The sequence below is a fragment of the Panthera tigris genome, chromosome E1 (assembly GCF_018350195.1).
Source record: "Panthera tigris isolate Pti1 chromosome E1, P.tigris_Pti1_mat1.1, whole genome shotgun sequence".
In the NCBI taxonomy this organism is placed as follows: Eukaryota; Metazoa; Chordata; class Mammalia; order Carnivora; family Felidae; genus Panthera; species Panthera tigris.
In genome coordinates this window covers 31,044,683-31,071,156 of record NC_056673.1, presented here as the reverse complement: position 1 = coordinate 31,071,156, position 26,474 = coordinate 31,044,683, and the positions used below count along the sequence as shown (strand labels likewise).

The window sequence follows — 26,474 nt, the reverse complement described above, 5'->3', positions numbered from 1 at the left end:
TTCTTCAATTCTCTTTCTGAATTGTTAGGGACAGACATGATACAGCTTAGGCCTCTTGCCTTATAGCATTAGTGGTTCAATACAGGAGCAAAGACAAACACCAGAAAATAATGACTTGTTTGATTGTTTATATTTAAACTAAAACATCTAAGCTATTTATTTTCTCATGTCTCAGGGACTAAAAAGTTTCATGAGAAATACACATTTGTAACTTAAAAAAAAAAAGGAATACACACTTGTAATGTGTTTTTTTTTTTTTAATGCTCAAAGGAGATAGTACCATTTCCTGAAGACCTGATCAGTGCATTCAAAACATTGCTGTGGAGCATATTCTCATTTGAGAATATAGCTTAGACATTTTGTTATCTAAATACTTTGTGGTACTTGTGTTGTTTCCAAAAGCCATCAAGCACCTAAATCACAACACACAGATGTGTGTTCACTGTGATATCACATTCAGAAAGCCATGGAAGCAAAGGAAATCTGTTGGAATGCACAGGGCAGCAAGCAGGCTTTCTTTTCTATTTGGTTGTTGGCTTGCCATGTAACATGCCAAGTTTCCCTGTCTTCACTCTACTGCCTAATGACGCTACAGAAACTTAATTGGTATTTCCAGATAAAAGATTTCACAGAAACTTAATTGGTATTTCCAGATAAAAGATTTCACAGAAGCACAAATTTTATTATCTGGCTTTCTGTCTAGTGGTTGCTCTTAGTACACACTGAATATAACCTCTTAAATATGAAGGTAACATGTTAAGACTATGAGGTCAAAAAGGATAATTATGGTTATAACTAATTATCATGTAAGTTAACCAAATGTAATTACAAAGCATTTAATTGTTAACTTTTGTTTAAACATGATTTTCTTATTTGAGTGGAAGGCAAAAAAAAAACACATTGGCCCTTTGTTGTTCTTTTATAGCAGTGCTCAGTTATGTGACCTAGATTTCAATTCTCTGTAGTATTTCCTGTACAAAACCAGTGTATTCCCTTTCTGCACACCTACCACTAATAATAAAATATGAGTCAGCTACATAGAGCTACTATCTGTGTAAAGTTTTTAATCAAAACCTTTTGTTAATGAAAAACGAGTGCATAGTGCTATTATAATGCAGATGAGCTAATAAACAAAGTATAATTAAGAATCTTTCTAGAGAGAAATTTCTCAGGAGGTAAATATTTAAAGATTCACTGTTAGGTTTTTTTAAAAAAATAATGTACTTTTTGTCTGCTTAAAGAAATTTCTTTTTCTTTGTCTGATGTCATCTTGGAATTCTTGGTAGGCTGTGACTCTTTAATTTGATATTGTACTAAACAAATATTTTTTGAGCTATTCTCTTCAAAGAATCTTTCTTGTTATTACAATCTACTGTTATAATCTCTGTCTCTTTTTTTTAATGAGTATGCACACTGGAAAGTGAAGCACTCTCCAGTTCTATAGTATGTCAAGTAATATGGCAGATTTTATATTTTTAAATATAAAAAATATACTTACACTGAGTTTGTGAAATTTTGCCTTTGTAATCCATTCATATTTTGATGATAACCAAAGTTCTTAGGCAACCATTATGCTATAACATTACTGTCAGGAAATTGGAACAAATTCCAGGTTATTTCACTGAACATGCATCACATGGTCAAGGCTTCCTAACACTCTGGTCTTGACTAAATAGCACAGCACTCATTTAAGAAGTATGTATCTTAAAGAAACACAGATCTGTTCAAATTGGCAGCACTAATAGAAAATAAAATGATAGTTTCAGCTGTATCTATATAACATCAAACATCTGTGTTATGAGCAAATGCTGACTCCTCTAGCTGTTTCCAAAGGTACAGATGTTTACATTATATGAGCAAAACAACTGAATGATGGATTGAGTGGTTTTAGCTTGTATTTGAATTGTTACCATAGTCTCCAAATACTGCTGTAAAAGCATTCTTCTTTAGGGTCTATTCCCTCCCTCGATCATCTCATCACTTTTATTCCTTCCTTCCCTCTCATCCTTTCTTCAACAAATATTGATCGAGTACCTGCTATGTGTCAGACACTGTGTGTTGAGTGAGAGAATAAAATAGACATGGCCTCCCCAGAGCATACATTTGATGGAGAGTAATTGTACATCCTTTAAAAGTTTAATTATATACTTACAAATTGTGGTAAGTGTTCTAAGGAACAAGAATAAGGTGCTATGTATTTATCCAACAAATATTTTCAAGGGCCTACTATGTGTCAGGCGAGGTTCATTGTAAACAGGGATGAATGAAACATGATCCCTATCCTTGCTGAGCTTATGTACAGTTAAGGAAAACAAACAATAAACAGGAAGACCAATAAATATGTCATTTCTGTTGAGGAAGTTCAATGACTGTAGTGTACGTGTTGCTCTGATAGAAATGGAGGGAGGGCAGGGACCATCTGTCCATATGACAAGCTTTCAAGTGGAGACTGGAAAGATGACTAGGAGCCAACCATCTAGAAAGCTAAGTAGGGATCAACCCAGGCTGAGGCAAAGAGCTGCCTACTCCAAGAATTGAAAGAAGGCTAGAATAGATTCATTTAGCAAGATGGGGAAGATTTCGGGGAGGATCCGCTTTTGAGACATAAAACTTAATTTTGGAAAAATCAGGTCTAATTTGCCTAAGAGACATCTAAGTGGAGATGTTATTGTGGAGTTGCTTATACTAGTCTGGAATCAGAAGGAAGGGTTGAGTTGGCCAAATATGATAGTCATCAGCACATGTAGGTTTTTTAACATTATGGAAACTGTGAGATCACCTAGGATATGAATGTAAGTTGAGAAAAGAAGGGGATTCTAGACTGAATCTTAAGGACAAAATTTAGAGGTCTAGAGAAAGAAGAAGCTAGACTGAGAAGGAGTGGTCAGAAAGACAGATGGATAATAAGGCAAGTATAGCGATGTGGAAACCAAGAAAAACCGAGTAGTTGTAAAAGCATATGCTTTTGAGTAGTTAAGTAATTGTCCTGCTAGATAGTAAATTTTTAAAAATTATTCTCAGTAAATTATAAAATACTCCATAGTTGTTAATATTGTGCATATGTATATACGTATGTTTTTAGAACGACTTTCTCTGAAAAAGTAGAAACTGTCTTGGGGCACCTGGGTGGCTCAGTTAAGCTTCTGACTTCAGCTCAGGTCATGATCTCATGGCCCGTGAGTTCAGGCCCTGCATAGGGCTGTGTGCTGACAGTTTAGGCTGACAGCCTGCTGACAGGCTGTGTGCTTTGGATTCTGTGTCCCTGCCTCTCTCTGCCCCTCCCCCACTCGTGCTCTGTCTCTCTCTGTCAAAAAATAAATGTCAATAAAAAAAATTTTACAAAAAAAGTAGAAACTGTCTTAACCAGTTTAATCAGCCTACTCCATTCTCTCCATGAAGCATACGGATGGATGCCCATGGGTGATGTTTACTCCTGTCTGATAGGCTTCCCTCCAGTGCTACCCTGAACATAAGCTGCTACCAGTTAAAATGTTTATCAGAGTTGGTTGTGTTTTTTTCCAAAACGATTAATGCCAGGTGTACTTGGTACTATAAATTAATTGTGTAATTTGTAACTTAATGAACCATGAATGTGGAAAGAAAAAGTTATTTTTATAAAAATTAAGTTGAATGCTTTAGAAAGATTTGATAAAGGTGAGCTTACAATGCTATTGATTAGATGTGAGGGAGTCATCTGTAAAAGATCGGGGGCAGGGTGGACTGTAAAAGTCTAGAAGAATTCTGCTCTTGGATTGTTTCATAACTGTTCTTAGTTCTCAATGCACTTTTAAAGAAACCGAAACTGGAAATGATAGCTGATGTATTTTGAGTGTGGTTTCTGCAAAAAGAACAATATAGAACCCTAATCAGAGGACTAAGCACCAAAAAAAACAAAAACAAAAAACAAAACAAAACAAAAACCAACCTTTGGCCTAACAAAAATTGGCAAATGAATGTTTGGATTTAAAATAAAATATATAAATATAGGTATATAAAATAAAAATATATCCGCATATATGTGATGCCTTAACTGATGGTTAATCTTCTACTATAGCCAAGTATCTTTGTATCTAGTTCTATCATATATCAGATGATACAAAGACAAAGTTTACCCAGCCTGTGTTCATTACCAAAATGTATGAATAAATTATCATTGAATAAATGGAATCCTGCAATAGAAGATCATTCCTTTTCTTTCATGGTTTTGATATTTAAGTACCTCAAACAAGGAAAATTCATCTTTGGATATACATACGCATGTTGTGTTTCTGCCCCTAGCCTTTGTACTTCTTTGCTTTAATCCTACTGATAACTTTTAAGAATGTATTTGATTACTCATCAAATCAAACCAACATTATAGTCTCACTTTTATTCTTAACACATAACCACAGTTAAGGTTACCAAAGCATACCTCTCAAGTAGAAAATATTATACATTAAAAGGATTCCCCCACCACCACTTACTTTCTGAAATTCTCTTTTCAATTAATTTCAGACTCTTCCCAAGATACTTAGAGGACATGAGAAAGAATAATTTTTAATACTGCTACATCTTAAATATCAGTTCTTACTATTCTATAAATTTACCTGCAAGCATTTAATTTTTTATCAGTGGTAATGTTTTCGAATTAAAATTCCATACTTAATTGTTAGACGGTCAGTGATCAATGTAGGATGGCAAGTGATTAAAGGAGGTGGGTCATAAAAATTTTGAGTAAAACAAAAGACTGTGATCTAGTGGGGAAACAGCAGTGAAGTGTAAGATTCCCAGGGAATCTAAATTAGATTCCTAAAGTTGACTGGATTTATTGGGTTTTATTTTTTTTTAATGTTATTCTAAATTTTTTTAAATGTTTATTTATTTTTGAGAGAGAGAGACAGAATGTGAGCAGGGGAGGGGCAGAGAGAGAAGGAGACAGAATCTGAAGCAGGCTCCAGGCTCTGAGCAGTCAACACAGAGCCCGACACAGGGCTCAAACCCATGAACTGCAAGATCATAACCTGAGCCGAAGTCGGACACTTAACCAACTGAGCCACCCAGGTGCACCATTTTAAATGTAGGTGTTTACACGTACACATACATGTCTGATAATCAAGTACAATGTTTGTGGTTTTTTCCTATAAATAGTTGCATGCTATTGTGTGTTGCTGAGGAGATAGCTTCAATGCCAATGCAGTGCTTTGAGACATGATTATTATATATAACATCAGAAGTTAAGTCTCTGGGCCATCAGGTAGAAACAACAGAAGGACAAATTTTGGTTCCATTCTGAGCAAGAATTATGAGCAAGAACCTTTGAGAATTAGACCTATCTAAAAATGTGAAGCTCTGTGTTTCCCATCACTACAGAGCCTGGAGAAATCCCCAAAGACTTGTAAATATATTGCATGGAAATGAGTCTTTTCCTCTGAAATCCGTTCTGTGTGGCTGCTGCAGAGCACTGAGCCTTTTGTGCAGTAAGCCAAGGGCAAGTGAGTATGTGGGGGCTGAAATACAAGCGACTGGATGCCCTGGGACAGGCCCTCGTTTTCTAGAGGAAGGAGCACCTTTTTATAATTTTCACAGAAAGACGAGTGCCCTTGCAAGCTCTGTGCCCTCAGAATTGCATCAGCTCAGAGGAGGCACTATTTTGTAGCCCTGGCACATACCAGGAGAGCCATTTTCCACACAGAATGGAAAAGTTTTATCCACACCACAGGCTGGCAGTGGCCCTGTTTTCATACATGTTGGTCTTCCCTTCCATTTCCTTCCTTCCAACACTAAGAGTCTCCATAAACAAATAGGGGCACCTGGGTGGCTCAGTCGGTTAAGCGTCCGACTTGGGCTCCAGTCATGATCTCACAGTTTGTGGGTTCGAGCCCTGTGTTGGGCTCTGAGCTGACAGCTGTCAGATTCTGTGTCTCCCTCTCTTTGCCTCTCCCTCACTTGCACTTTCTCTCTCTCTCTGTCATTCAAAAATAAATAAACATTAAAAAAAAAAGTCTCCATAAGCAAATAAAAGGAAATGAATTAAATATTCAGTTCACAAAATAATACTTTTGGAACCAAGTAGGTCTGAGGAAAACTCAGTACCCTCAAGGAGTTAGCAGTCTATGGGAGGAGGGGAATAAAATATTTGTGCAAATTTTCATAATGCAAATTTGGAGATACTAAGTATTTTGTGAATGATACAAAGTGCTAATAGCTTAGAAGAATAAGGAGGGAAATTGTTTTAAAATCAGAAAAATGTTTATGGAGAATGCAACATTTAAGATTTGGCTCAGAGAAAATTTGAATGGGGGTGATGGAACCAGAAGGAAGTTGAGGTAAATAGGAGACAGAGGAAAACCATTGTAATTTTTTTTTATAAATACATTTTGATTTTCTTATGTTTATTTGTTTTTGAGAGAGAGAGTGTGTGTGTGAATGGGAGAGGGGCAGAGAGAGAAGGAGACACAGAATCCGAAGCAGGCTCCAGGCTCTGAGCTGTCAGCACAGAGCCTGACGTGGGGCTTGAACCCATGAACTGGGAGATCATGACCTGAGCTAAAGTCGGACACTTAATCGACTGAGCCACCCAGGCTCCCCAAAACTGTTGTAATTTAAAAGCACCGGAAGAATCATGAAATACAAGATTGAAACCGTTATCTCATTATTTATGCCATTATAAGCAACCACAGTTGAGAAGATATCTTAACACGAATAATTAACTATATACTCATTTGCACCAATACCTTACAGTCCTCCAAAGTCTCAGGCGTTCTCATTCTGACAAACCTGGTATGTTAATATCTTGACCCTAAACCACTCTCCTGTTTTCATTTTGTCTTTGTCACCTACGGCCAACTCAGTGTTTGCCCAACTAGGTCTATCGCATCAGAAACTATAAAATCAGATACTTGCTTTCTCAACCTCCTACATCTGGGGTAGCCTTCACTTCTGGCCAATGAGATATCGAGGAGAGTCTGCTTAGGAATTTCTGGGGAAGCTTTCAATTAGCCGGCTCTTTTTCCTTTCTTTCTGTCTTCAATGTGGATGTGATGCTTGTAGCTTTGCAGGCCCTCTTGCAACCACAGAGTGAAAATTGTGAGGGTGAAATGTCTATACACCAAGAATGCTAGAGTAAAAACATAGAAAAAACCTGGAATCTTAATGTTCTTGCTGAGAAACCTCCCAGCTCCTTAAAAGTAAATGCCTATTTGTTTGCCCAGCTAATTGGGTAGCATGTTGCTTTCACCTGTAAGCATTCCTAACTAAAATGCCACATTTTTTTTCTAAATCTTTCCAGGCAATATTGCCTTTTTTTTTTTTTTAATCTAAGGATAAGTCTTAGTTCTTGGGGTGTGAGAACACAGCAAACTATTGTTGAACATTTACTGTGCACCAAAGACTCCACTGTATACCAGAAAGTGATACAAAAACCAATAAAACATGGTCCTTGCCCTCAAGGAACTCATGTTTCACATGAGAGAGCAGTAAGTGCTGTGAACCTGGTACAAACCACGCAAGTGCCACAAAGCAGGGGAGGATGAACTCTGCCAAGGAACCTGGGGGAGGATGCACACAGAAAGTGCCATTTAAGCTGGTTCTGGACTGATGAGCAGATGTTTATAAGGCAGAGAAGAAAAGAGTGAGCTAGTGACTCCAGCAAAGTTAGTAGCCTGTACAAAGGCAGACATGAGTGACAGATCGTGGGTTCTGTTGGCAAAAGCAAAAGTTGAGAATCGTTGGAACATTTTTACTCTTTTTTTTTTTTTTCGGGTACGACCATATTTATAAATGAAGATAGGTTTTTATTCCCTGCAGCGATTTGTATCATTCATAGAATGCAGTTAATTTAAACTGCATCTAATTTGAGTTTACAAATGTCCTAACAACAGCTGACCAGAAGTTTCTGCCTAGATTGTAAACTTTCATATTTAGGTATGTGTGTTTATGTTTGATTTCTTAAGCACGTGAAAATATTAAAACCAAAATGAGATTGCTTAAAGTAAAAGAAGAAACTTTTAAGAACTTTTGAAGCACTACTTTAACAACAAATGCTTTAGGTTTTTAGCTATAGGTTTTTATCCAATCGTTACAATATATCTTTAAATAAGGATCATTATCTCAAATCGAGGTGTACTTGAAAGTAGGAGACTACATATTTTAAACTAATTTTAAACTAATCAGATTTCACTAATTCTTCCTTTGTTTTATTCAAATGTATGTGACTTTATATTTCTTGTATTTGTTACCCTTCTTTTTATTATTAATTAAAATAGATGCTCAATATTGAAAAGGAAGGTTTGCTCAAACTTCCAACCCCAAAACTTGGGTTGTCCAGAGAGAGGACAAAGTAGTTGGATAATCTCCTGCCAAAGTACTTTTGTTATCAGAATCCCCAAATATAACAGCTTTTCTTTTTGTTCAGTAATTTATTAAGCTAATTCAGTGAAGGGGAAAAGAAATGTTTTGGGGTCCTACCAAAGCTGAATACAACAGTATGAAGTTAAGGGGGGAGTTGGAGGAGCTGGCACCCCACTTACCTGGAATGTTTCTCTACATCAATCAAACCAAGTCAATGTATAGAAATAAAAATCGACTATAATTGCATGTGCTTTCATCCTGAATTATCAGAAATTATAATCATCACCGAGCAAATGAGAGATAACTGTCATATTTCTTAGCTCCTTATGATATGGGTGGCTTTTATTAAGTGCTGCCAGATGGAGAGGTGGGACAAAAGAGAGCTGGAGTAAGGAATGAAATATTGTGACCTAACGTAACCATCACAGACCACCTGATTACAACAGCAAGTGGCAATGAACAAAAAAAAAAAAGACAGAAGAGATAACAGAATAATGTAAAAAGAGGAATATGACTTGAAATCCTAGTAGATAATGCACTCTTGACTGTACTTACTGCTTCCTAATTTATATATACTAAAATACCTATTATTTGATAATGACTGGTTACTGCTCCAAGCCAAGGCTGTGCTGGGTTGGGTTGACCTAAAGATATGACAAGATGCCAGGCCAAGTCACCATGGACCTATATTATCAAGAATGTTTGGGTAGGATCACCCGGGTGGCTCAGTCATTTGAGCGTCCAACTCTCAGTTTTGGCTCAGGTCATCATCTCACGGTTTCATGGGTTTGAGCCCCACATTGGGCTTCACACTGTATGGGGTTCTCTGTCTCCTTCTCTCTCTGCCCTTCCCTCACTTGCGCTGTGTCTGTCTCTCCCAAAATAAATACATGAAGTTAAAAAAAAAAAAAAGAATGGGTAAAAAGGGAGGTGAGGCCCCTATGATGCCACGAGAGGAGATGAAGTAACAGCTTTCTGTGGAGAATCTGAGGGGTGGGGTGGAGGTCCAAATGATAGGGCAGGCTGTGAGGCCAGGAGGTGTGGAGATCAAGGGGGGAGGAGCAGAGGTTCATAATGGATCAGAAAACTGAGTCTGCAAATAAGTGAGTGTGTTTGGGCCTGAACTTCATTTATATGGTGTCTGCTTACATGCCGTCGGGGAAGGCATGACTATTTAAGGCATTTGCAGAATGGACTCATAGACTCTGATTTTTATTAATAGTTTTATATAAGCATGTAAAAAATAAGGTAAGAAAAAGAATAGGATGAAATTGTTTTAGAAACACTATTTGCCCTGCAGCCTCACAAAAGACTTACTGAACGTTCTGGATTTAGCCCTCAAAACAACTTTATTTTTATGGTACTGGTTGGCAGATTTTATATTTCTGAGTTCAAACTCTTTTAAAGAGTATGAATTTACCTTTGTGTAGTTGAACTGAGGTAATTCTGTCAAATAAGCTGATTTACCAGTGTGCAAATTTGGATCCATTTTTATAGCTGTGTTACTTAGCTCAAGCTCCAATAACAAAATACTGTAGACTGGGTGATTTAAACAACAGAAATTCACTTCTCATAGTTCTGGAGGCTAGGAACTAGCCAAGTAGGTTTCATTCTGAGACCTCTTCTGTTGGCATTTGCATAACCACCATCTGTCTGTGTGCCCACATGACCTCTCCTCTGTGCACACTTGGGGAAGGTAAGGGGGAGGGGTGCTCTCTGGTGTCTCTTATAAGGATAATAATCCTGTTGGATCAGAGCCCTCACCTTCATGACTTCATTTAACTTTAATTACTTCCTTAAGTGCCCCTGTCTACAAATACAAGGACGCTGGGGGCTCAGGTTTCAATATATGAATTTTGTGGGGACGCATTCAGCCCATACCAATAGCAAACACCTACAGGAGGTAACAATTGAGAGCTAATACACTATTTACATTTGAGAGAGAGATCTGAGTGCATTTTACACTCTGCACAGAATTTGTTCTTACAGCGTCATTGCAGAACGGCATTGTGGATGATCGCTAAATCAGAAGTTACATTTCTGTTTTTCCCTGTAATTGACTCTGTGACAAAGCTCTTTAACCTGTTTTGGTGTCAGGCTCCAATTTGTGACATGAGATAGTTGGACAGAGGATTCCTAAGATCTCTTTCTATTCAAAAATTCCATTAGTTCCGCTTCCAGTATGGCTGAGTAGGCTCCTGGCAGACTAACCATCCTGCAGAACCCAATTATACAGCCTGTACAAAATACAAAAAACAACCACCTGTGAAGCCCCTGGAGAGTGAATAAAAACAGGCAGATTCCAGAGATTAGTCAAAACTTGCACAAAGAAACCAACATGAGGTAAGTTTCTTGTTTGTTCCACTTTTAGGGTGAAGACAGGACTCAGGGCTGGGATTAGGGTAAGGCAAGCAAGGCAACCTAGGTGCCCCCCTCACCCCCCCATCCCCACCCAGGTCTTGGGTGCTGACTCAGCATTTGTGCAAGCCTAGGAATTAAAGCCTCCTGAAATTTTGCGCCCTGGACACCTCCCTTGCCTCACCTACTCCAAGCCTTAGCAGATCCTACAGGGCAGTAAAATTCTGATAACCTACAGTCTTAATGACCAATGGGACTAGAGGATGAAGTTTGGGGCAACTACTACTGTTGGAAAGTGAAGGGAGAAAGAAAGTGAAGGGAGAAAGCTCAGAGAGGAAACAGCCAGATATAGGGAATTTCAAATTCCATGTATAACCTTGGCCCAAGTCTCTGGCTAAACCCAGACTATACAAGTGCAGGGAAGATTGCAACAGCCCAGCCAAGGGTGAAAAAAAAAAAATTGAACTGAGATTTGATCCACTGCCCAAGAGATAGATGGTATAGCTTGAGTCCAACCAGTCCTCTTCAGAGTAATATAACAGAATTTATAGTTTCCACAAATTAACTTTCATAATTTCCAGAATGTACACTAAAATTACCCAGTGCAAAAACAAACAGGAATTTAAATGTTTGGGTTTTTTTGTTTGTTTGTTTTTCAAAAGAAAAGACAAAGAACAGAGGTCAAATCCCAGAAGACCCAGATGTTCGTATGAGGACTTTAATGTCTGTTATAACTATGTGCAGGAAAATACACTCACAATCAATGCAAAGACTGGCTTTCTAAGCAAAGAAATATAAATCATTTTTTAAAACTATGGAAATTCAAAAATTAAAAATTATATCTTTTCACGGGGCACCTGGGTGGCTCACTTGGTTAAGTGTCTGACCTCGGCTCAGGTCATGATCTCATGGTTCCTGAGTTCGAGCCCCGCATCAGGCTCTGTGCTGACAGCTCAGAGCCTGGAGCCTGCTTCGGATTCTGTGCCTCCCTCTCTCTCTTTGCCCCTCCTCCACTCATTCTCTCTCTCTCTCTCTCTCTCTCTCTCCCCCCCCCCAAAAATAAATAAACATTAAAAAAAAATTTTAAAAACTGAAACAGTCGGGTTACCTGGATGGCTCAGTCAGTTAAGTGGCCAACTTCGGCTCAGGTCATGATCTCACAGTTCGTGGGTTTAAGCCCTACATCAGGCTCTGTGCTGACAGCTCAGAGCCTAGAGCCTGCTTCAGATTCTGTGTCTCCCTCTCTCTCTGCCCCTTCCCCACTCATGCTTGAACTCTCTCAAAAATGAGTAAATGTTAAAAAAATTTATTTTTGTTAACTGAAACAGAATTAGCCTCTGGGAGTATGGTGGTAGGGATTCACTGGAAAGGGTCCTTTCTGGGGTGATGGTAATGTTCTATATCTTGAAAGGGTTTGAGGTTACACAGCTGTTGGCATTAGTCAAAATTCAGTAAATGTGCACTTAAGATTTGTGCATTCCATTGTATGTAAGTTTTCCATCAAATGAAAAAATTCTTGATAGACTTCCCAAATGAAAAATTCCTAAATCAGAGACCTGCCTATAGCTGGACAAAGAGACTCTGGTACATGACTATGGTCTTTAAAATTCATTCAAAAGTGGTTACTGAGTGACTGTATTCCATATTAATGAGCATTCCAGGTAGAAAGAACAGTTATCTGGAAAAGCATAGAGGGAAAGATGGACATAATGTTCCAAGAAATAGCTCTGAGCCTAGACAGTAGATCGGATTGATAGGACGTGAAGATGGAAACAAAGATTGGAGCCATATTTTTAAAGTGTCTTTTTTTTAATGGGGTTGTTCATGCTACTGCTTTGAGATTCCCTCTGCTCCTTTAAACTAAGAGGTGTAATTTATATACAATAAAATGTAAGTGTACAAGTCATTGTGTTCTGACAATGTATATAGTTACATAACACCCCCGTGACTCCAGGACTTTCTCATGTGCTCCTGTGTAATCAGTCTCCTCCATTACTTCCCAGGAAGCCCCTCATCTGCTTTTTGTCACTATAATTTTACCTTTTATAAAATTTCATATTAGACTATAAGCATGTAGCATCTTCTACTTAGTATAGTGCTTTTGAGATTAATCCATGGTGTTGTTTGTGTCAGTTATCAATATTGCTGAGTGATATTCCATGGGACTGATAATCTACAACTTACTTATCTCATCACTTAATTGATGGACATCTGAATTGGGGCTACTATGAAAACTCATATGAACATTCAAGTATGTGTCCTTTCATGGGTATGTGTTTTGAAAGGGTCTTGAATGCTATACTATGGGTTGGAAAAAAAATTTTTTTAATGGTAATTATGCTGTGAGAACTTACCTTCTTTGCAGAGGAGAAAAGGCAAAGTTCAAACCACTTTTATTTGAGTTTGTAACTCAGCTTCATAAGTTCATTCATAATGAGTTTATCTGACTGCAAGGAAGTTATTATTTGAAAATTCCCCTGCTCTACAAAGGTGTTTTTACTGCTTTTCTTTAAATCTGTTTTTTAAAAAATATGTTTAATAAAAAGTCAAATCTTGGAGGCAAATATATAAAAGTTTTGTTTTTACAATTTATTCAAATTTTACCTGAGATCCTTAACAGATTTCCAGGTAAACTTCTTTTTTTAAATTTAAAGACGAGGATGTTAACAGCAAAATGCTACATACTTAGGAATTAGTGATGCTTAGAGGTACATTATTTATCCTCAGGGTGGGAAACATCAATGGCCTTGATTTAATTTCATCTGATCTATGACAGTGTTTGCAAAATTGCCTATCTGATGGTCCTCCACTACCCCATTGTCAAAACCTACAAATAACAGTTGTGCAAATATTTGTGATAAAGTTCCCCTGATGAGTACAAAGACCTTAGAACAACAGTAGAATTTCAAATATGTGCGGGATTCACTGAACCATCAGCCTTCGTTGGAGGCAAATTTCTATAGTGAGTCAACAAGTACTTCTTAAGTGCCCAGTGTATGTGTGTGTGAGGCACTGCTCTGAATCTGGTCGCCATTCTCCCAAGGCTTGGATAGTAAGCACTCAGTAAATGTGAGTAGAAAAAATGTTGAGCTTAAGTTTCTGACAGATCCAGGGTCTAGGCATTTAAGGAGCCAGCAACACTGCTGAGACTGTTGGGAGGTTACCATGCTGGACAAGTGGTGAGGGAGATTTTGACTGGCCGGACCAGCTTGGGTGAGATTCCAAATCAAGTTGAGAGATGGGATCTGGAGATTCGAGACCACCATGTCCAAACCCATTTACCTGCCAAACTTAACTGTGCTTAAATGTAACCTGTCCTAATCCCTTTTATCTATCTCTTACACTTTTCAAAAATATGGTCTATAATTACATACACTTATAAAGGTTTCATAGCCAATTTTGTTAGGAGCAATAAGCATTTTTTTTTGTTTTTCATCTCTTCATCATCTTTTCCTACCCTCTGGTCTCTCTCTTGCTTCTTCTCTTTTTCTTCCCCTTTCTTTTCTTCTAATTCTTGCTTTCCCTGACTACAGAATAAAAGACAAAACTATTTTTTTTAGTTTTCTAAACTTATTGGGAAGAAAAGTTTATAATCCCATGACTAATTTAAATTATAGATTATTGATATTTTATACATCTCCTTTGAAAATGAAACTGAAATTAGTTGTGAAGTTTTTTTAAATTTATTGCCTTTGATATGTTTTTATCAGTGACATTTCCCTTCCTGGGGACAAAAGAGTGTCACACCTCTGATTTAGACATTATATGAAATAAATAATATGAGCGTTGTGATAGACAGAATTCTAAGATGTTCCCCCAAATTCCTGGCCACTGGTATATACACACTTTCTACCAGTTATTCAACCAAATACTAATCTAGGTGCTGCCGTGAAGAGATTTTGCATATATAATTAGTTGACCTTAAAACAGATTATTCAGGGAGACCTAATCACACAAGCCCTTTAAATCTGAGTCTAGAGGGGCGCCTGGGTGGCTTAGTCGGTTGAACATCCGACTTCAGCTCAGGTCATGATTTCGCGGTCTGTGAGTTTGAGCCCCGAGTCGGGCTCTGTGCTGACAGCTCAGAACCTGGAGCCTGCTTCGGATTCTGTGTCTCCCTCTCTCTCTGCCCCTCCCCCACTCATGCGCGCGCGCGCGCGCGCGCGCGCGCTCTCTCTCTCTCTCTCTGTCAAAAATAAACATTAAAAAAAAATTTTTTTTTAATAAAAAAATCTGAGTCTAGAAATCAAATAGAAGTCAGATTGAAAGCATGAAAAAGATGCTGCTTGCTGTTGCTAGCTTGAAGATGGAGGGAGTCACATGGCAAGGAATGCCATCTACATCTGAGCTCTCTGAGAATGATCCCCAAGTGACATCCCACAAGAAAATGGGGACCTGAGTCCTACAGCTGCAAGGAACTGAATTTTGCCAACAACAAAAATGAATTTGGAAGCAAATTTTCCCCCAGAATCTCACGATGAAAACAATATCAGCTAACACCCTGATTTCAGGTTTTTGGTTTTTTTTATGTTTATTCATTTTTGAGAGAGAGAGACAGAGACAGAGTACACGCAGGGGAGAGGCAGAGGGAAAGGAAGACAAAAAATCCGAAGCAGGCTCCAGGCTCTGAGCTGTCAGCATAGAGCCCAAGGCGGGACTCAAACCCACGAACCGTGAGATCATGACCTGAGCTAAAGTCGGACACTTAACTGAGCCACCCAGGCATCCCACCCAGATTTCAGTTTTAATGCCCTGAGCAGAGAACCCAGTCATGCCGTGCCAGACTTCCAACCTGAAGGACTGTCAGCTAATAACTGGATGTTGCCTTAGGCTGCTAAGTTTATAAGAAAACTTAAACAACCATGAACAGTAAGTATGTTTTCTCAAAAGCTCACTTCCAAAATACATAATTTCTAGAATTCCAGTATTCTCATATGGGATACTTTTATACATATGTTGTGGTAGTAAGATGCTGAAGACATTCCATTGTACTCATTAAATCACTTTAAGAAGTATACTTATTTCTTTGTCAGTTTGCATCTAGCATTTTGACGTAAACTGCTGTTCCTGTTTTCTTAGATAAAGTCTGTTTGCCTTTTACTCTCAGGCAACCTGTTAGTTGCAGGCAAATAGTGGTATCTATTTTGGACGACCCAACATTCTGTTGTTATTCTTAACTAGTGACTATCAAGCTTACTTGACAGCAGCTTTACCCCTCTATTCACGAAACCAGTTTTCCTGAATGGAGTAGAAAAAAGAAGGTGCAGTTCATTTTTTTCCCTTTCTAGTAGGTCCCTTAATTCATGTTCAGCAGCCACTAACCTCTTAATCTGTTGACTACTCTAATAACAGCCTTGCTTTAAAGAAATCCTGTTTACCTTCATACACTAAAAGGAATTAGGAAACTCCCCTCCCCAGACCCCACATCATCTGTTTAGACTGATAATGCAAAGAAAGACCTCACAGTATAGTGAGGATAGCCTCAGAAAGTTTTACGCTAAGTTATATTGGTGCCTGTAATGAAGTCCATTGTATGTCATTGATTTTAAGCAATACAAACCTAAATCAGACCATTCCCCCCAATATTGTATAAATGCCCAGAGATATTTGCCAGTAGAATCCTGTGTTCTTATCTTGAGTCTCAGTCATGAGATGAGAGATAGCAGTGTAAGAACGAACTTTTAAGCTGGCTTCTTAAAATATCTGGACCCCATGGTTTTAACTGGAGGTAAAAGACTTCCAAATGTAAAAATATACTGAGTTTTGTATCTGTTGAGAAGAGATATGTGGAGAATGAATGTTCTCTTTTTCCATCCTATTAAATGGATGTTAGGGTAGTATTTATTTGCCCAGAAATGGAGACAACAAGATAAAGAGGACTGGGAACCACTAACTAACCTCTGGGAATACTTTTACCATGATGATATTATGGCCTTTTAACTTGCTTAGTGAGTGACTTCTATCTAGAAATAGCTTATGTCTAATAATGTTAGCATTTCTTTTTTTTTAATTTTCTAAAATTTTATTTAAATCCAAACTAGTGAGGGGCACCTGGGTGGCTCAGTTGGTTGAGAGTCTGACTTCTGCTCAGGTCCGTGAGTTTGAGCCCCGCGTCGGGCTGTGTGCTGACAGCTCAGAGCCTGGAGCCTGTTTCAGATTCTGTGTCTCCCTCTCTCTCTGACCCTCCCCTGTTCATGCTCTGTCTCTCTCTGTCTCAAAAATAAATACAAATGTTAAAAAAAAATTAAATCCAAACTAGTGAACATATAGTATAGTATTGGTTTTAGGAGTAGAGCCCAGTGATTCATTACTTACTTACAACACCCAGTGCTCATCCCAACAAGTGCCCTCCTCAATGCCCATCTCCCACCAACACCCCTCCAGCAACCCTGAGTTTGTTCTCTGTATTTAAGAGTCTCTTATAGTTTGCCTCCCTCTTTGTTTTTATCTTATTTTTCCTTCCCTTCCCCTATGTTCCATCTGTTTTGTTTTTTAAATTCCACACATGAGTAAAATCATATAATATTTATCTTTCTCTGACTTATTTTGCTTAGCATAATATACTCTAGTTCCATCCACATTGTTGCAAATGGCAAGATTTCATTCTTTTTGATCACAGAGTAATATTCTAGTTTGTGTGTGTGTGTGTGTGTGTGTGTGTGTGTGTGTGTGTGTGTGTTCGCGCGTGTGTGTGTATACATATGTTGTATGTATATATACAGATACCACATTTTCTTTATCCATTCATCAGTTGATAGACATTTGGGCTCTTTCCATAATTTGGCTATTGTTGATGGTGCTGCTACAAACATTGGGGTGCATGTGCCCCTTCAAATCAGCATTTTTGTATCCTTTGGATAAATACCTAATCGTGCAATTGCTGGGTCATAGGGTAGCTCTATTTTTAACTTTTTTAAGGAACCTCCATACCGTTCTCCAGAGTGGCTATACCAGTTTGCATTCCCATAATTATGTTAGCATTTCAACTTCTGAATTTGAGACATGCAAATATAGAAAGCTATAAAATCTTTCTACCTTAGACATGTCATTTGCTTTTATTTTTATTTTTATTCTTTGCTTGTTTAAATGACATATGTAACCGTGTGGTAAAAACTCAAGCCATGGGTCCAAAATTATGTCTGTTTACAGTGTTTATGCAACTCTAATTTCAATGAGTGTTTAAAGCACATAGTTCAAGAAATTAATATAGTTTTTTAAAAAAATTGTTTCCTTAGAAATTACTTTTAAATTTAAAATATTGCATTATTTGGTTATTTTTAGATTACAATCATCTCTCAGTATAACAGATTCCTTTTTCATAGTAAAATTAGCTAGTAATTCTTTTAAAATCGGCACTGTGATTCAGACCTACAAATTAACTTGTACAATCGTAAATCTAACATAAAATGTCTCTAAAATAGACTGCTTTGTGTTCAAGCCTAAAAATTATTTCAGTTCCTTTCAAAAGAGCATTTCTATGGGTAATAATGCAGAAATTGAGATATGGGAGTTTTGTTTTCTCTTTTTGTTATTGTTGTTCTTCAAAAAGTTAGGCAAAGATATTATTTGACCATTTTGAAATGTTGATCATTGGCAAGGGCAATGAACCCAGGCATTAGGGAAATGGAAGCTGTGCAGCAATGGTGAAAAGCACAGGCTATAGCACCAGATTTCTTGGGTTCAAATTGTGACTACACCATTTATTAGCAGCGTGACAATGGGCGCGCTACTTAAACCTCTGTACCCCTCAGCTTCCTCTTGTAAAATAAGGTTAATAAAGCACCTATCGCACAGGGTTGTGATGAGGATACAGTGAATTAAGTGTCTGAGATATTAGGAAGAATGTCAGGCACATAGAAAACTCTGTGTAAACATTTGATTAATACATAGTTTACTGTTAGGGCAGTGATTCTCCACATCATTAGACTAGGCTGATAGCAGTTTCACGTAATCACCTAATGGACAAAATGGTATTTCTGTCCTTTGATTTTTGGAACTTTCTGTCTTTTAGGACTAAGGGGTTAAGAGATGGGTTCCACAGTGGTTATATTGGAGCTGGCTAGTACTGGCTTGCAAGAATTTTGTGTGCTATCAAACAGTCATTATTAAAAATAAAACTGTTTAAACTGTAAAGTAAGTTACATTAAAAGAAAAGGTAATAAATACTCGAAACTCACCCCTTTCTAGTTATTTTCCTACTGTGTACTATCGTCTTTGTTCTTGAGGTTATTTGTGTATGTTATGTCTGGGAACACAACACAGCCCTGTAGGCAGTGACATTACATTAGTAGCTTGAAATCCATTGTAGGAGTATTTCATAGTAGAGAAATCAGCAACTGCTATAAATGAGGGCTCCCCCACCCCCCAAGAGCTGGGTGTTAAACATTTACCATCACACCACTCAATGCATGTTATCATGAGTGAAATAGAGATGATATAATTTCCTGTATTAAGAAGAGGATTGTAGAAACTATACCTACACCTTAATGGAGGTTTCCCCTGTAGTTAATTTAAACACTTATTTTTTATATTAAGCATCTGTTACTCTATATCTCCGGATCCATAAGCTCTGAAGAAGGGGCTTTTATTTTCATTACTATGCCTAATAATGGTCTTCTTTTTGTATATCATTGTACAGTTATATTATCTAATAGGAGTCTCATGATAACCCCTAGGCAAGACAACTACTATTATCACTACTATATACTGCAGATGAGAAAGTTGAGACTCCCCATGATTATTATTTTTCCATGGTTATTCAACTTGTCATTGAAGAACATTACATACAGATTCGAATTTTCTGACTACAAGTGAAAATTCCACTATGTGATAAATGTCGTATTCTTTAGGGAAACCTAATTATGAGTTGGAGATCTCTCTTTCTCCTTCTGTTTTCCCTTCCCTTCCCCATACTCCCCCCCACCCCCGTCTCTTCCTCTCAATATATGAGATCCTAGAAGTAAATTGTATCTGAGCTTTTATAACAATTACATAGCAAGTGTTTTTCAAGTAAATGTGGCTCTGTTTGAGCTCTGTCTGAGATTGATGGTATTGTCTTTATTTTATTCTCAGATGCTCATTCTCCAGTTTTCTCCCCACCCAACTGCCAGTGTCTATGTGTGGTGGCCACCACCTTTACTTTTCAGTTCTTTTGTCCACTGCCCTTTTTTCCCATTTTACTGCAGTCCTCCACTTTCCCCAAGAACCTTGGCATCAGCAGATAGTGGTTCAAACTCCCTGTTCTCCCACTCAAACCTCCCACCTTTCCAGCTCATTATGTGCTCTGTTGTCCTCAATGAGACCTCCTGTCTGTCTTCTCTATCCTTCAGCCTCCACAGTAGTTTTCACTTGTCTTCTCATTCAGTTTATAGTCCGGGACCCATATTCCAATCATTCTTACAAATCCCTTCAATTCACATGGCCGTCTGTCCTTCTGTCCCACTATTTCACAAGACTCTGGGCCTCCACAAGCTCACTCACCCACCTTCTGCATAATATACGTAAGTAATGAGCATTGCCACAGGTTATACAACCTTAATTCACTAGATTCCATTAGATCTTTTAGTGTATAATCATAATTATTTTAAAGTCCAATATTTTATTTATCCCTGGATCTGGTGCTGTTGGTAGTTTTATCTTTTGTCAATGGATCTATATTTTTTCTCTTGTTTTTTCCTAAGTGTCTCACAATTTTGATTCAGTGTCAGACATTGAATGTACAAAACCATAAACACTGGGATGAATATTATTTAAGCCCAGAAGTGAGCCTGTCTCATCTCTGTCAGGCCATTAGTGTGGTGGGGGCCGGGGCTTGGGGAAGGATTCGGTCTCATTAGTAGGCAAGCTGGGTTTGCATTTTGTTTCTGGAGTTAAACTGAGTTTAGAGTTCTCCAGTGGTTGTCTGCCACTCTCTTGTGCTTATGTAAAGTGCAGGATGTGGGAGGGTTTTTCTCAGTGTTCCTGCTCCATCCTCAGCTGACAGGAAGTAGGCTCTTTGTGCATCACAGTGGATGTTTAATGGCTGCTCCCTTGTCCTCCCCCATAAGTAGATGGCTGTTGCTTTTTGCTCAGTGCAAGGTTAGAGGTGAATGTGGGGGAGTGAGGGTGAGGGAGAGGCTCTTGGTTTTCCTACTCCAGTCTCTGGCTTAGCAGGAACTGTGCCCAAGTAGGGACGTCGTCAGCCTTCCTATCCCTCCCCAGCAGTAAACAACACTACCTCCTACTCAGTGCTCAAGTAGGCTTCCTGCCCCTCTCCTTGTGGAAGTCAGACTCCACTTTGTATCAGTGTAGGATTCTGGATTTGAAAGGTTTCCTGCCCTCACCCCTCCAGTGACTTAGTGTTACTGCAGGATGAAGACATCAGGTTTTCTATAGCATCCTGCCCCAGGCCCCCACCAGGACAAACCAAGTTTTCCTGGAATCTGGGCAGGGACTGGGGTCTGACAACTTCTTACCCCTCCCTCAAGAACAGATGACTTTTGCTTCGTGTCATTCAGTGTCCTATCCAAGGTGGGGAGTATCTCTTGCCTGTTCCCCAGCAGCAGCCAACTATTCCCTCATATCAGAGAGGGTCCAGGGCTCCACAGGTTTTATGCTTGTCCCCTATAGCAGCTGATGACTGTCTTATACTCATGCGAGGAGCAGAACATGGATGGAACACCTGCTCCACCCTCAAAACTTTGTAGGTCCTACATGAGCCTGCACCACTCAGGGGCTCTCTCAGGTCTCCTGTCCACCCCCAGTCTTTCTCGTGAGCAAGGAGCTGTTTAGGGAGAGCAGATTCTCCTTGTGTAGGGGGCTCCCAGGAATACTACAAACTATCATGCTAGCCCATAATCAGACCTCACAAATTTGTTATAATTTTAGATGTTTTCCTCTTGCCCACTCTGATGGCAACATTTCTTGCTGTGCTGTGCCAAGAGGGAAAAGTTCATGTGTCCCATCTTTTCTCAGAGGGGCTCATACCCCTTTGGAATTCAGTTCACTTCAGGGTCAGCTCAGGTGAGGAATTCAGTCTCTAAGGGACTCAGAAAAAATTATTATATTTTTTAGTTTGTGCAGCTTTTCCCCACATATGGTGGGAGCAACATTCTTTGCAGTTTTCCTCATCTTAATGAGAAGCAGATCTCCTGCTTCTTTTTTAAGAAACATTCAAACAATTTTAACATGCCCTGCAAAACCCGGCACAGTCCTATTTGCTTATCTGTCCAGCCAAATCTTGTCTCACTCTCCCCTCCTTCATTCACTACACTCCAGCAACAAGGATCTCTCAGTTCCTCAGAGGTGCCAGGTTTTTCCCATTCCCCAGAGCCTTTGCACATGCCGTTTGCTCAGCCTAGAGTATTCTTCTCCATGTCCATACCTCCTGAACTCCAGCTCCTCCAGAGATCCTTCCTTTATCCCACACCCCCTACCCAAATTGGTACATAAATTACGTCCTCATTCTTTTTCACAGCTGGACAATGTCCCATTATCTGGCTATATGGTCTTTAGTCAGTCCCCATTGGTGGTTAGATTATTTCCAGTCCTTTTTTTTTTTTTAAACAATTAATAATCTTGTACATAAAACATATCTGTAGGCTAAATTCCTGGAAGAATTGCTAGATTAAATGGTACATGGAGATTCAGGATAGTGCTTAAGAGTCTGGGCTCTACCACCTGCCAGCTGTGTCACTTGGGCAAATGATTTCACCTTTCTGTGCCTCAGTTTCCTCATTTGCAAAATGGGTATGATAGCAGCCCCTCTCTTAAAATTGCAGTGAGGCTAAGAGAGTTGGTACATGTGAAGTGCTTGTAGCAATGTCTAGCACATAACCACTCAATAAATGTCCACTGTTATTATTTTAGCATTTACGATTTTGTATAGATATTGACAGGTTTCCATAAATACATTATCAATTTATACTACCATCAGTATGCGAATGACTGTCTCTTCACATTCCCAACACGGTGTCTTGTTTAAACAACTTTTTAAATGTTTGCTAACATGATGTACATGGCATCTCATAAAAGTTTAATTTATATTTGTCTCATTAAGAGTGAAGTTAAGCATATTTTCATGTGTTTAAGTGCATTTGTGTTTCCTGTGTCCTGAATGTTTCACATGTTCCACAGACTTCTATTTGTCATTGGCCTTGTTCCTAGTGATTTGTAGTTCTTTGTGTGTTAGTAACTGTAAGTTACTTTTCCACAGTATTCAACACTTTTCTCCTGTTGTACTTCTTTCCGTTTTGAATGAGGTCTTCATTGTGCTTATTTCTTAAAGCTCCGTAAGCTCAAGGTCAATGTTTATTTGTTCATCATCACATACTGAACACAAAGTAAAATACTGAACATATAATAAATGATTGATAAATATTTGATGAATGGGCCCAATGTAACGAAGAGAATCTCATTACCTAAATAGACTGGAAAATTGGAAGGAAACTAGTTTGTATGAAAACACCATGAGTTTAGTTTTAGATATGTTGAGTCTTAGGCAACAGCTAAATATGTACAATACTCTTACTTTGGCAAGATACTCATGAAGATTTTGGAGTCATCCCCACGAAGTGGTTGATTGGGAACAGATGATCTCTGATGGAAAGAATGTTATGTAAGGGTGCATAGACGAATACTTCCAATCAGAAATAATTCCAAGTCATTATGGTTGTCATAAAAGTTTTAAGACAGATATGAAATAAAAAATAGAAACATTATATATTTACAAGTATAAAGCAAATGGGGAAATGGAGAAAAAAATTTAATGCCTTGGAATAATAATTATTATTAAAAAGTATTTAGATCATGTTGTGATTTTGCCCAAATCACTTATTATGAAGAAATGAAATCTTTTACTAATGGAAAACTGAGGCCATCATAAGTATACAAGCTTCTGGAAAGCAAAAGTGCTCTTTTTATATAAAGTAAGCTATTTGGTTTATCAATATTGTGCTTTTCAGTTTATAATTAGACAGCAATTGTGTTTTCTGCTACTGAATGATCACTGAGAGATTGCTACTATCCATTTAAGTCTCTAGTTCTGTTTTTCAGATTATAGGAGCTGCATGAAAAAGAAGAAACCATTCACTCTTCTAAAAAGAAATGCTTATTTTTTTCAGAACAGAGAATTTATCCTAAAATAAACTATACATGTTATTTAACCCATAAGAATATCTTTATGGCTGTAGTCATTCAATAACCATATTGACTAAAATGAATATGGACTAGTACTTTTAATGAGTCTGTTATGAGGTTATATTCCTTGTTTAATAATTGGAAGAAAATAATCAGGGCAGGAATCCTATTCTGATAGGGAATGTGTGGTACTCCAATGTCAATCTCGATTTTTAAATGATGCTATGGGTTAAAAGATACTAAAGTGTACATTTTGTCTCCTTTTCATAAAAGAAAAAATCTGTGCCTTAAAATCTGCAGGTACAGATATGAGCGTTGGACAAACAAATCATTTGGACAAAAACCTTAGTCATATTAGAATGACTTTCTACTTAACTTTTTAGCTGCCTTTGCCTTACTGACCAGATATCCTTGTATTTCTGAGCATTTTATTGAAGCTCTTATGTACAGTCATGACATTCTTCCCTGCAGGTCAGGTGGTTGTTAGTGATCAGTAAAGTGATCTGTAGCAAAAATGCAGGAAGTGTGAAAAAAGAAAATAAATCTACTTGAACCCGTGCAGCAGCAGTTGTTATGGCCTGTCTGGCTGGGCACGTGCTACTGGCAGAGATGGACACAGTGTCACTTCAGGGACTTGTAAGAAGCTAGTCATTTGCTTATGCTGAGTTCCCAGAAATGCTTATTTTCTACTTAAAATAGGAATATTTATTCACTAAGAGAGAAAAGAAACTCCTAGGTGGCCTGAGTTAATCTACAAAGGAAACAGTTGCAGAATTTTTTAGCCAAGGTCTCATTTTATATAACTTGTGTTAATGGCCTGGAAATAGATGTAATTTAATAAAGCTTGTTTTGTTTTCCTTAGTTATAAAAACAACATCCCCAGAACTATTCTCGAAGAATATTCTTTAGGCGCTTGGGTAGCTCAGTCGGTTGGGTGTCTGACTCTTGGTTTCCGCTTAGGTCATGATCTCACGGTTCATGGGAATCAAGCCCCATGTCAGGTTCTGTGCTGACAGCTCAGAGCCTGCTTGGGATTCTCTCTCTCCCTCTCTCCCTGCTCCTCCCCTGCTCGTGCGCATGTGTTTTTTCTCTCTCTTTCTCTCTGTCAAAATAAATAAACAAATAGAATATTCTTGAAGAAATAGAGTAAGGTGGGGGCACCTGGGTGGCTCAATCGATTAAGTGTCAAACTTCAGCTCAGGTCATAATCTCACAGTTTGTGAGTTTGAGCCCCACGTCAGGCTCTGTGCTGACAGCTCAGAGCCTAGAGCCTGCTTCAGATTCTATGTCTCCCTCTCTCTCTCTGCCCCTTCCCTGCTCACACTGTCTCTCTCTCTCTCAAAAATAAAATAAAAACATTTTTAAAATTATTTTAAAAAAAGAAATAGAGTAAGGTTTTATTTCATTTAAATAATTATTTGTTGTGCCTTTTTCCTCTCCTTATGATGAGACTTGGGGGGGGGGGGGGTGAAACCTAATGGTTTGTTGTGATAGCTCAGTTACTTTCCAAAGAAGTAGGCTCCCTGAGCCATGGAGTCTGTTCTTTAGTGCATTTGTGCATATTATACCCAGCAGTGGATCCATGACAAGCCAGGATCAAAGGACTGACCCAAAAGGTCAGTTAAAATCCTGAGCGGTATGCAGGGATGGATGCAGCAGAGGGATAAAACCATGTTGTTCTAGAGGGGTACCAGCCATAGCTGGAATATAAGAGAATGTGGCTACCTCAACATGGGCCTCTTGTCTTGATATGATGAGGACACAAATGTGCTCGTTTATAGAAATACGGCCATATAATTTCTCGCTTACTTCAATCTGCATTTCTTTATAGCTCACTAACTCAATCCCATTACAGAAATGAAAGCTACGTTTAGCAAATTGTTTGGCCGTTTATGTTTAATGCACAAAATCTTAATTAACAAAATAAAATGCTGCAATCCATTGTAAATCACTTTGCTAAACTTTCAGCCTTCACGAGGAATTTGGTCTTGTCCAGAAGCTGCTTTCAAGCCCCTGCTGATCTGGCACTCATGCACCAATTCCCTGTGGAGCTGAAAGAATGTAAAGGGAGCCAATTAAGGAAACTTTGAGCCAAAATAGACAAGCAGGGGCCATCTTGTCCATCCTTCTGCCTTCAGGCAAAAACCATCCCCTGCACCAAAAATTTGTGCTTGAATCCTGCTGACAAAAATGCTCACCCCGTGTAAATGACAAGTCATAATCCAGTTAATGCAACTAAAGCAGATTGTTAACTGTTCGAGACTTATTTATTGTGTTCTAAAGATGCTGAGTAGGAAAGCTCATCTGAATTGTTTTAATTCCTCCCTTCTAGAAAATTATTTTGTATGAGAAATGTACTCAAATAATTGTAAAGATGTGGGAAGTTTGCATCCAGGAAATAAAGTTATCTTTATCATCTTATTAAATGTATTTTTGGTTTCCTTTCACTGTAGGTCTACCTTATGGGTGGGAGGAAGCTTACACAGCAGATGGAATCAAGTACTTCATCAAGTAAGTACAAGCATCTCAACCAAGTAAGCAATTTTCTTCACATCTGGAGAGAACCTGGAAGTTGCAGAATAATCAGCAAAACCAAGAAACCCTCTTGGAGGTTACAAAAATTAGTAACAAGAAATGAAGCCTCACCATTTTCATTTCATGTGATTTAAATG

General features: G+C 38.4%; 1 protein-coding gene across 6 annotated transcripts in view; it reads left to right on the top strand.

Annotated features, from left to right (window-relative positions):
- Positions 1 to 26,474, top strand: part of STXBP4 (syntaxin binding protein 4) — a 168,453-nt gene that overhangs the window by 119,654 nt on the left and 22,325 nt on the right. For all 6 annotated transcript variants that reach the window (XM_042966314.1, XM_042966313.1, XM_042966315.1 and 3 more), the window contains one exon: positions 26,256 to 26,313. In XM_042966314.1, coding sequence (XP_042822248.1) covers positions 26,256 to 26,313 — 58 coding nt within the window. The remainder of the gene's footprint in view (positions 1 to 26,255; positions 26,314 to 26,474) is intronic.